Genomic DNA, 12,522 nt, shown 5'->3' with positions numbered 1-12,522 from the left:
GCCAGCCTGGTCTACATAGTGAGGTCCAGGCCAGCTGGGGCTACAGGAAGACCCTGTCTCAAAAAAAAAAAAAAAAAAAAAATTAAATTAAATTAAAATTTATCTTTATTTTATGTATTTGAGTGTACTGCCAGCATGTAAGTGCACCCATGTTGTGTAATGCCAATGGAGGTTAGAAGAGGATGTCGGATCCCCTGGAACTGGAATTACAGACAGGTGTTAGCCGCCATATGGGTGCTGGGAATCAAAGCCCAGGTCCTCTGCAAGAGCAGCCAGTGTTCTTAACCACTGAGCCATCTCTCCAGCCCCTGTATTCTTTGTTTTAAAGCCTATGGAAGTCTACTTTGTGCTCTGTAAAAGCTCTCAGGTATAGGTCCATGCCCTGAAGCCTGCTTAGGCTTCACATCAACCTGGCATCACATCTTTAAAGAAAACTGACACTCTTCCAGCAGCTATCAACTACCAATAGATCCTCAGCTAGAAGTCTTCTTGCCTACCTCCCCCTCCATGCCAGGTTTTTGTCTGGCCAAAGCCCAAATTCTTAACCATCCATAACCTCTGGACAATGTAATAAATCCTGTGCTCTAGTGAAATTTACATGCTGTTAACCCAATTTTAATTTTTTAATTGAGATAGGGTCTCAGTATATAGCCCAGCCGGCCTCGAACTAGAAGTTCTGCTTTGGCTCCTAAATGGCTAGGATTACAGGTGTACACCATACCCCAGTGGTTTCTAATGAAAGGTTTATAAATGTAAAGGAATAAGTTAAAACGGAAAAGTAAATGCTTCCATAGACAGGTAAAGTCTGTGGAGAATCTAAGGACAAGAGAATTAATTCCGCCTGGAGTATCTTTTATAAAATGACATTGGAAACTGTCTTTTTTGGGGGTGTATTTTTGAGATGGGGTCTCCCTGTAGCCCCAACTGTCCTGGAACTCACTATGTAGACCAGGTGGGCCTTGAACTCACAGAGATCTGCCTGCCTCTGCCCACGAGTGTGCCACCATGCCAGGCCTCTTGAAAACAGTCTTGAATGATAACATTTTCTGGACTATAAAACAGGAGAAGCAGTGTAGGCAGAAATCCATTCAAAGGCTGACAACCATGAAAGGGGGCTGGATGTCCAAAACAAGAAATTTAGCTGTTAAGGCGGGAGAGACAGTTTAGTGGTTAGGAGCAATGGATGCTCTCACAGGATCCGAGTTCAGCTTCCAGCACCATATGGCAGCTAACAACTCCAGCTCCAGGGGATCCAATGCCCTCTTCTGGCCTCCATGGGCATTGCACAAATGGGTACGCTCACATGCAAGCAAAATATTCTTATACATAAAATGGAAATAATTTTTTTTTTAATTTTAAAGATTTTCAGTTGTGAGAGGAGAGAAAACAGAGTTGAGCAACAGTAAACCATGGAAAAGGAAAAACTGTTGCTTGTCTTTGCATTTTCCCATGAAGCGCAAAGGGTATTTCAAAGAATTAAAATCAGCTTTCCTCCTTTGTGAAGGTGTATCTGAAGGCACTGTGAAGGACAGCCTGATGCAGAGAAATATTCTAATAAGAAATTGCAATAGTGAAAGGAAATGATGAGTTGTTGCAAATAAGGCAACAGGGATGGTGTAGAGAACCTCAAAGACTTGACAGTGAGGACTGCATTGGTAGGCTTGATGCCACTAAAAGTAAAAGATAACTGTGTAGAAGAAACACCTGCAGATTCATGTCTACATCAGCAATTTGTTCTAGAAACTCAAGAGGGAATATAATAGTAACTGCAAAGCCTTCTGAATTAGAAGGAACTTAAAACCTTACTAGGATTAACATTCACAGAAATACATTCCACAGTAATGGAAAGTAACTGACTTTCCATTATGCTCATTTTTCTGTGCCATGAAGTGAGTTTTTGTTTTGTTTTGTTTGAGGAAGAGTCTCATGCAACCCAGGATGGCCTTGAACTCGCTATGTAGTTAAGGCTGACCTTGAACTACTGATCCTATTGCTTCCTATTATAATATTCTTAATATAAGCTCAAGAGCTTATATTACAGGCATGTGTCACCACACCTGGCTGAAATGCAAATTCTTTAGATATTTTATATCAAACATTTATGTATCTCGGATACCAGTTGTTTCCCATCACCATAATGAAGACAGTCCCAGACAGAAACAGAGTATATTACAAAACAATTAAGTCGTAAAACTGTTCTCCTTACATCAAAGAACTCAGCAGGTATACAGGCTCTAGAATCAGACAAACCTAGGTTTAGATTCCAGCCTGTCACTTACTTGCCACATTCACTCTCAGTCCTATCAGTTCTATCATCCGTGTGCGTATCTCTTCACGTTGTTACCTGTTCCTGATACAGAGGTGCTTGTTATGTAATTGCTAGAATTTTTTCCTTAACTTATTCTTTAAAATAGTAATGTGTACTTACCTGTCAACTGTTCACAGAAAGCAGTGTTTCTTAAAACACTTCCCCTGTCTATCAAATAATAAAGTGAAATGCAGATCCCAAGATGTGGGCATACAGTTTGGATCCAGTACAAAATTCTGAAGTTCTCTCTTAACTGGATGAATACGCAAGCTGTATATAATCACATCTAATAGTGAAATGCTAATCTTGGGGTAAACCTGGGATATCAAGAAAATATGCTAGCACCTTCACTGCAATGCTTCATATTCCAAAACTACCCAAAAGTATCTAAGACTAGAGAAGTGTCCAGATAGCATATGGTGTTAAGGTATGCCCGTGGCATAAAACTGAAAAGCTCAACCAAAAATCCTACATACAAGGTAAGTGTTAAAAAGCAAATCCCTAAGACACCTGCTTATACAGTCTGTCCATAAAATTTGTTTACAGACCTGCATAAAACTAAAAAGGCTTAAAATGTAGGTGTTAGCTAGAAAACTATTAACAGCAGAAAATCACAATTGTGAATCTTTTCAAAATTTTACCTGTTTTCTTTGATTTATCAGAAGTAGCATCCAACGCAGCTAAGGGAGTAGAGATGCTCTTATAGATCTCATGGCTGCACATGCCAGGATCTTCCTCATCAGAAGAAAATGAAGATAAATGTTCTAAACTTTTAAGCTCATTATCAATTTTTTCTGATGGACTGACCCCTCCAGTTTCAGACACTAACACTGCAGGTGTTGTAGATGAAGTCTTTGGAAGTGGTGGGGGACAAAAGGTACGGGCAACCTGGGTTCCTGGTCGCCTGGTCCTGTTAGGCATTCGGACAGCAAGGGTAGAAAACTGTTGCTTGGGCCCACATTTCAGAAAATCTAAAAAAGAAGCAATAAATCCTGTTTTGACTTCCGGCTGTTTTTCTTCCACTTCTTTGATCTTTTGCCTCATCTTTTCTTGATGCTGATAACCTTCATGGCAGCTCTCTGAGGGAGGAGGAGCATATGGTAAATACAGGTCTGCTCCCCTGGGAGTCTGACGTTTGCCTTGGGCAGGCTTTTTTGGTGGTTTCTGATTATTATCATCTTCCTCTTTAATTTGTCCTTTTCCTTTAGCTTTTTTCTTTGGAAGATTAAAATGTATTAAATCTTGGTTTTCTTCTTCCATCCTGCCACTGGCTGCATCCCCAGGTTGGGCCATGGCCAACAGTGCAAGTGTACTCCTTGTGTGGTTCACCGACATACTACTGTCATTGCCCACTAAGGTAAACTCACTCTCTGATGGAGCACTCTCTCCACTTAAGCTCCTATTACTAGAAACAAACTCTTGATTTCTGTTATTACTCAATGCACTATCAAGAGCAGCCTCACTATCTTCTTCAGATTCATGATTCATTGTAGATTGTTTTTTGAATGGGCCAGAACTTTGCTCCTGGACTTCATGACTTGGTCCAACCATTGTTGAAGCTACTTTAGTTGGCATATTTTGACTAGGTGCTTCCATGTGCTGTTGATCAAGAATCGTTTTTGACAGAAGGGTAGGTACTGGTGAAAGGTTTACAGCAACCTGATTTCCATTTAAAGAAATATCATTTATATTCTGTGGCTTTCCTACTGTAGCTGTTATGGAGTTAAAATCTGAATTCACATGCCTGACATCTAACGATTGTTGAAAATGAGACTTAGAATCACCACCTTCAACAGCCTGCATGGTTTCACTTGACGTTGACTTGGAAAAGTCAGGTGTAACCCCACAAGCTGCTGCTGTAGCTGCTAAAATGTCATCTACATTTGATAAAATATTTCTTTCATCACTAAGTAGTATTGCCTCTGGGAAGCATATTGATCCGAGAGAAACAAACTGATTCTTTGGATCATGTTGACCAGTGTCACTGAAAGGGCCCTTTGTTGTTAGCTGTTGTAATGATTTTGAAGACTCAGGGAGGTCTATTTTCATAATATCAGAATTCTGAGGATGAAGCTGCTGCTGAGAGTGATTACCATTGCTCTGAATAATATGACCATCCATTTGAAGGAAAGGATGTACTATCTGTTGAGGACTCTGAACACGCTGTACTTGTAAAGATGCCTTTGCTTGTCCCAGGCCTGCCTGTAATATTGAGTGCTGAAGAATTTGTAAGTCACAGGCAGAATCTAAAAGGACCTGTGTATTAGGAAGAGACGCCTGATGGTCATGCCCTAAAGCATGATTTGGAATTTGTATCTGAGATGAGGTATTAATGATCTGCTCATGCTGTTCCTGAACCTTGGCTTCCTGTCCCTTATGTATGAGAGAATGTTGGTTGTTTAGGTCTTCAGCGTTCAACCTTATTTGTGGAGTTTGCATTAAGTTAGTTGTCTTCTTAAGATCAGGGGTTACTACACTATTGGGCTGGACAATTTGTTGGTTAAGTTGTGTCACTGAACTAATCATGTTTTCTTCTTTTTTGGAAGCTTGCAGAGCAACTCCAACAACTTGGTCTTCAAGATGGGAATTATTTCTGATTACACTTTGAGAATATCTATCATCTGCCTTTGATGTCTTATAAATTGATTCTTGAGCACTCATTTCTGCATCAGACAGCCTTTGGCTTGGTGACTCAAGAGATGTCTCTGATTGCAATGCCTGCATTTTCTGAATTGGAAAATCATCTTCTTGCTTTGAAGATACATACACATTCGAGTCGAGTTTTCTTTCAGCATAGGACTTTGGATCAGGAGAAGGTATGCTATTCTGTAATGTCTGACCATGAGTAGAGGATGCAAAAGATGACTGCACAGCAGGCAAAAACTTTTGGGGTTGGGGAGATGATGACCCTTGAGTTTGAGCATTTTGGGATGAATGCATAGAAATGTAATTTGGAGTTGGGCTGGAATCTGGTAAGTTCTGAGCCCGAGAGGCAGAAGAGTAAGAAAGAGAAGGGGCTGTTAATGTCAAAGAGGGCCCTGATGCATAGTTTTCTGAAGGGCTAACAACTGACAAAACTTGTGATTGAGATGAATAACTGACCTGTGTTTGGCTAACTGATGATAAACCCTGAGAGTGACCAGATGAATAACTTTGAGACTGACTGACTGATGATGATGGATCTCTTGTTTGAGTAGGGTAATTCTCATTTGTAACTGAAGATAATACTTCCTGCTGATTGGATGAAAAGCTAAGTGTCTGATTTTCAGAAGTCACAGGTTGAGATGACCCAGAAAAAATCAATGTTTTATATAAGGATGGTAATTTCTCAACCCTGCTAGACCTATAAACCTGTGAATGAACGATAGATGGCACATTGTGTGGCTGTACTAAACCATAATTTTGGGACTGACTAACTGATAAAAGGCTTGGTAGCTGTGCTGTAGAATAAATTTGTGCTTGACCCGATACCACAGAACTCTGGTTATGTAAAGGTTTAGAATATTTTAGTGTTTGCACAGGAGGAATTATACTTTGAGGCTTCGGAATCTTAGTTGATGTTAGTGGTTGTTTTGTAGAACAGCTGTCTACTTTTGTATTAGAAGGAGGATACCCTGATGATGGGATTGCAGATGAGTAAGACTGAGCAAGTTCCACTGAGACTTGAGGGGTCTTCTGCTGCAATCCTCCATTGCTCACCTGAGTAGAATCTCCAATTGGGCTACAGGATAAAGACGACTGCCTGGATGTTTCCTGAAAATTACTAATACTTGCATTTGAGAGATAACTGTGGAAGGAATGCTGTGGACCAGTCAGATGTGCCTGAATAGACTGGGTACCTGAAGGCCGCTGATGGTGTTTAATAACACTACATTCTCGAAGAAGAGCTCTTTCAATGGAAGCAGTAGAACTAGTAAAAAGAGTTGAACTGTAGGCTTGAGGCGTTTGCTGGGCTCCCCCAAGTGCTGAAGGCAATAAACTAAACTGAGGTTGTAAAAGATGGGGTGCTGACTCTTGAGCTGAGCGATATGTTGAAGACTGAGGTGGTATGCTGTTACTTAATGCAGAACTCCCCAGGCGTTCAAATGCCAAAGCAGTTGGAACAGTTCCCTGGGAAGTCTTAATTTGTAGCAAAGGATCATGAGGGTTTAAAATTCCATTTGATGTAGTGTTAAAAGTTGAATCCTGAAGCACCAAAGGTGAGGTGGTCACAAAGTTTCTATTGCTAAAGGTGGCAGGATGCTGATAAGCAGATAGGGCAGTTGCTGGAAGTGTTCCAGTGGTTGGCAAAGGTCCAGTAAGAAACAGCTCAGTTGCTGTTGAGGAATGCATGCCTATGAAGAGAACACACAAAGACCTTTATGTAATTATAGCACAAATATTTAAATAAATGTTTACACAGTAATGACCTATAACTCTCAGGATATCAAAATGTCTACAGGCTAGAAAGCCTAGTAAATTGGTTCTTTCCATAAATTTTTAAAATTACACTTCAAATTAGCTTGCTTTCTTAGAGCAAAAATCAAAGTTCTAAAAGCAGCAATTCATATCTGTAATTGTAATATAAATGAGTTTACATTTGGACAAGGCCAAATGAAAATTAAGAAACCAATAAAAATGTACATAATTTCTAGTGATTAGTTTACCCCAAATTCCTAACACAAAATAACAAAGTAATATGTACAAAACATTAAAATTAGTAAGGTAATGTAAAGAAGAGGCTATGTTTATCTCGGCACTTGGGAGGCAGATGCAGGCAGATCTACTAAATAGTTAATTCAGGGCCATCCTGATCTACAACGTGAATTCCTGCCAGGGCTACATAGTGAGAGGTTGCTATCTCAAAAGAAAAAAAAAAGGGTAAAGAAAAGTGAACATTACAGGTCAGCATTCTAGACACATGTAGCAAAGAATAAAAAAAGTTCCACATCTAGAAATTTATTACACAGAAGTAACCAGAAACAAAAATATTTGAACAAGATTACTTACAAAAAGTACAAATAGGGCTGAAGAGATGGCTCAGTGGTTAAGAGCACTGACTACTCTTGCAGAGGACTCAGGTTGGAGTCCCAGCACCCACATGGCGGCTATGAACTGCCCTTAACTAAGTTCCAGGGAAATCCGATGCCCTCTTCTGACCTCCATGGCACTGCATGACACGGTGCACTCACATACATGCAGGCAATACACTCATACACATAAAATAAAATTTTTTAAAAGTACAAATAAAATATCCACCAACAAGGGAGTAATCAAATTATCACGCAATATCCTAATAATAGTAGATAGATATGTATTGACATGCAAAAGTAACCAAGAATAAATCACACCATTAACTCTTTTTCTAATTTTAGAAAAAAAAAGTGAGACTGAAGTTAGAAGCTATCACTTTACTCTTTGCACACTTAAAAAAAGTCTCACTGTACCAACAGTCTAGCCTCAAACTCAAGATCCTCTTCAGTCTCCTTAGTACCAGATAAACAATTTTCTTATTATTTAAATTCTTCAGAGTAAGGTCCACTAAAAACATTATTTATTTATACTCCAGGTTTTGAATTTAATCCTTAGCATAAATAAAAAATAAGTAAAAATAAAGTATTTTTATATTTTATCAAAAGAAAGGGAAAGTTTCTTCGAAACATTCTCTCACTTTTATCCATTAAATTTCAAAAAAGTTTACTACTATACTGATTAAAATATATAGTGTGCCTGGTGTGGAACATGCCTGTAATCCTAGCATTTAAGAGAAGAATCTCCACAGTTTCAGGTCAGCCTGGGTTATATAACAAGACCCTGTTTCAAACCAACAAAGAAACAAACAAAACCCCAAAATATATGAAGTACATTTAAAAGAATAAACAACATGAAGATTAATGTTTAAAATACTATAGTCACAGGAACTGAAACAGATTATTAAGATAATCTGGTTCAACCCCCTTGCTCTAAACCTGAGAAAACTGGGTTCCAGAAATGTGATTTATCAAATTCATAGGTCTGTCCAGTCCCATCCATGAAACTCCAATCAACTTGCTCTAGTGCTCTTTGGCAGGTATCTCCTTTGTTCCTTTTGGTGTGTTTAGGGGGAAGGATTAAAATATAAAGTCGGGCGTGGTGGTGCATGCCTTCAATCGCAGCACTTGGAAAGCAGAGGCAGGCCAACCTAGTCTACATAGTGAGTTTCCAGGCCAGCTGAGGCTACAGGGAGACCCTGTCTCAAAAAAATAAAACAAAAAAACCCCACCAAATAGGTGTGTGCCACTACGCCCGGCCCAAGATGTCATATTCATATTTAAAGACTTCATTGTCATTATAGTGGTAACTGATTCTAGTACATTTATGCAAGTATAAACAAGAATCTAGTTATGAAGGACAGAGACTATCTGGGGCTTAAACTAGCTTCCATTATTTCAAATTCTTCTTCTATCTAGTACGGTTATAAAGAATCTTTGTTTCACTGACATTGTTTGGGTTTGGTTTTTGAGACAGGGTCTCACTAACTAGTCCAGGCAAACCTCAATATGTAATCCTCCTGCCTCAGCCTCTTAAGTAGCTTCACATCTGGCTTTGACAGTCTTCCAGATGATGTAGGACATCAGTGCAGAAGGAAGTCACAAAGACTAGCAAATTTACCACAGCATCCAACAGAAAATACTCTGAAATATACATGATGCTCATGTTGTAATCTGAGCCATTCCAAATGAATATACTCCTTATTATAACACCTATACCAACTCACAGTGCACCAGTATGTACGAATAGTCTTATTTTCCACTCAAAGGAGATGACGTAGGTCAAGTTTAATTACACAAAAATCTAAGAATTTTTTGTGGCCAACAATATTAAAGTTTGTGGCACTCTGGCAAAAAAATAAATAAATTTATTTCTACATTTACTAACCCAAGAATTTAAAGACCTTTAGATACAATTCAATAATGGAATCAACTACAAATTGCAAATGTAAATTTTAAATAACTGAAATCTAAAAAATTTAAACATTTTTAAAAATGTCAACTCAGTAAACAGAAGCAGCAGATCTGTCAGTTTGATGCCAACCAATTCTACAAAGCAAGCTCCTGACCAGCCAGGGTAAAACAGTGAGACCCTGTCTCGAAAGGAAAAACAAAAAAACAAAAAAACCACCTGAAACTTACGCACTTATGTAGCTCTGATTAGCCTAGAATTTACTATTTAGACCAGGCTGGCCCCAGACTCAAAGGTCTGCCTGCCTCTCTGCCTCTCAAATGCTGGGTTCAAAGGCACGCACCACCCGATGCCTGGCTTAAATAATTTTTAAAGTTAAGCTGTATAAGGTTAAGAACAGGTCACAAAATGTATTATCTCAGTTTAGTTAAAAATCTCTGCACCATTTTTAAACATAAACATACTCCAAAATTTTAAAAGATTTTCCTTTATCTATTTAAAAATATTTTGCTTATTTTTATTTTATGTGTATGAGTATATTGTCTGAACCCATGTGTATGTAAGTGCATCCATGTTGTGCAATGCCCACAGACATCAGAAGAGGGCATCGGATTTCCCTGAAACTGGAGTTATGGATGGATGGTTGGTCACCTTGTAGGTACTGGAAATCAAACCCGGGTCCTCTGAAAGGCCAGGCAGTGCTCTTAATCACTGAGCCATCTCTCCAGCCCTTGCTTTATCTTTATTAATTAAAAAAAATTTTTTTACTTATTTTTGTTATGTATTCAGTGTTTTCCTTGCATGTATGTAAGTGTCCTGCATGAGGGATGGTTGTTAGTCATCATGTGGATGCTAGGAACTGAACCCAGGTCCTCTCTGTAAGAGTAACAAGTGCCCTTTTAACTTCTGAGCAGTCTCTCCTCTCCAGCCCTCCTTTGCTTTATCTTTTCCCCCGCCCCCGGTTTTTTTTTTTTTCAATTTTTTTTTTTTTTTTTTTTTTTCTTGTCTTTTTGAGACAGGGTCTCCCTGAAGCTCCAGCTGGCTTGGAACTTACTATGTAGACCAGACTGGTCTCCAACTCACAAGAGATCTGCCTGCTTCTCCCTTCCAAGTGCTGGGATTAAAGGCATGCACCACCACATCCAGCTAAAGTTTTAATTATTAAGATTAACTTTTAGCAATAATATACTAATAAAGGAAATCTAAGTACTTGAACCTATAAAACTATTTGTGGAAGAAAAAAAAACTTAAAAAAATATATAGTGAGAAGTACATACAACTAGGTGTGGCGGCTTATGCTTGCAATCCCAGTATTTGGGGTGGGGGGTGACAGCAGAAGGATCACTGCAAATTCAAGCCACCCTAGTGCACACAGTGAGTTCTAAGCCAGCCAGGGCTACACAGCAAGACCCTATCTCAAAAAACAAACAACAAAGTACATATAGACTTTACAATTATTATTATAAATAGGTACAATAGGGCTGGAAAGATGGCTCAGCAGTTAAGAACACTGGTTATTCCTGCAAAAGACCTGGGTTCAAATCCCAGCACCCACATGGCAGCTAACAATTTTCTGTAACTCCAGTTCCAGGGGATCTGATGGCCTCTTCTGTCCTCCGAGGGCATTGCACGACGTGGGTGCACTTACCTACATAAAGGCAATACATTCATACACATAAAATAAAAATGGTAAGTAAAATATATTAAAAAAAATAGGTACAGTATAGCATCAACTGCAATGGCTTTTATTAACTAGTGATTTATCTGTTCAGCTAAAGTAACAGTAATGAGTAAACAAGTCCCAGGATCATTGTTTTTACTATTCCAACTTACCCATCCTGAATCATTAAAAGTAAATTTAATTTTTGCTCCTGTCAAATAAGTAGCTATTTTATTATTTTTTTAATTAAAAAACTGATTTTTATTTTGTGTATATGAGTGTTTTACCTGCATCTAAGTTTAACATGTGAGTGCAATGCCCAATAAGGCGAGAAGACACTGGAAGTGGAATTATGGAGCATGTGGGTGCTGGGAACAGAACCTGGGCCAGGAACATTCAACTCAGGAACTCTGGAAGAGTAGCAAGGGCCTTTAACCGCTGAGCCATCCCTCCAGCCCCCAAAAGTAGCTACTTTAAATGTAAAATAGAAACTTTGTGTGTTTAGTAATTATCAAACCTTTAATCTGAGCTTGTTAATTTCTATCAGTGTTAAAAAGAATTTCTGGGCTGGGCATGATTATGCATGGCAGTTAATCCAAATCAGGAGGACCACGAGTTCAAGGCCAGCATAAACTACATACTGAGGCCTATTACAAGAAAATTAAAAAACAAAATAAAATCCCCTAAACATCTGGTAATAAGTTCTTGAATTTTACCCAACTTAAAATTACAAAAAGTTCCAGATATTAATGTGCACTTGAAAAATCAATAAAAATCATCCACATCCACGCTATCATAATGAAAGGCCAATAAAAGTCTACTCTTTAATCAGTGTTTTTTAGAGGCTTAAAAAATTCTGTAAATAAAGAATCACCTGTCTGCCAGGATGGAGCCCTGAATTGTGGTAAAAGAGTTCCTGATGAAGCAGCCTGAGCATTTCGGGACTCAACAGAGGAGAGAAAATCCGTCACAGAAGAGTCCTTAGTGTTAGCGCTACCACTGATCACACTAGTATCAAACACTCCCGAAAGACCTACAGTGGAAGAAAAAATAGCTCCAAGTAAAGATATAACCTTAAATAAAGCTCAATTCCTGACCTTATTTTAAAAAGGAATTTCCGAAAACTAGACCCGAAAGTTCTAACTCTAACTAGTGTTATTTTCAAATAGCAAACAAATACTGTGTTGACTATATTTTAATTCTTCAAAGATACAATAAAAATGTGTCACATACTGAGTCAGTAAAAACCAATCTCACTTTAACATTTCCTATGACATAATGATGTCATATACATTGTTTATAAACCAAAATACAAAAATTGCTTTTTCTTATTATTCACTCAGTGTACCCAGAATCATAGCACACTTCATAAAAGAACTATTACCTGTTGGTTGAGGAGTGGTGGCATATCCAGAAAGTTGATGGGAGGTTGGGAACGTCTGTCTTTGAAGGATATCTGGTTCAGACTGTGGGGGATGGCCTTCTTCATAGCTTAAACTAGAAGATATAAAAAAAAAAGTAATCAAAAACACATAGCCTAAATGAGATAATCAAAATATTTACAAGAGAGTGACTATCAGTTACAAGTTGTTTTAGCCAAGGAACCTGGAACAGCCAAAAAAAACAAAAGCAT

At 38.5% G+C, this 12,522-nt stretch overlaps 1 protein-coding gene across 3 annotated transcripts in view; it reads right to left on the bottom strand.

The window, feature by feature from the left end:
* The window catches only part of Qser1 (glutamine and serine rich 1), a 92,197-nt gene that overhangs the window by 42,684 nt on the left and 36,991 nt on the right, over window positions 1-12,522 (bottom strand). For 2 of the 3 annotated variants that reach the window (XM_029555290.1, XM_008851544.3), the window contains exons 2-4: window positions 12,274-12,386; window positions 11,764-11,922; window positions 2,950-6,642 (exon numbers count right to left, since the gene is read on the bottom strand). In XM_029555290.1, coding sequence (XP_029411150.1) covers window positions 2,950-6,642; window positions 11,764-11,922; window positions 12,274-12,386 — 3,965 coding nt within the window. The remainder of the gene's footprint in view (window positions 1-2,949; window positions 6,643-11,763; window positions 11,923-12,273; window positions 12,387-12,522) is intronic. The other variant, XM_008851533.3, reaches the window with a different exon arrangement.

This window comes from Nannospalax galili, unplaced genomic scaffold, assembly GCF_000622305.1.
Source record: "Nannospalax galili isolate Female #2095 unplaced genomic scaffold, S.galili_v1.0 scaffold11, whole genome shotgun sequence".
In the NCBI taxonomy this organism is placed as follows: domain Eukaryota; kingdom Metazoa; phylum Chordata; class Mammalia; order Rodentia; family Spalacidae; genus Nannospalax; species Nannospalax galili.
Note: the sequence above shows the minus strand (reverse complement) of the source record. Positions and strands in the feature narration are given on the sequence as shown.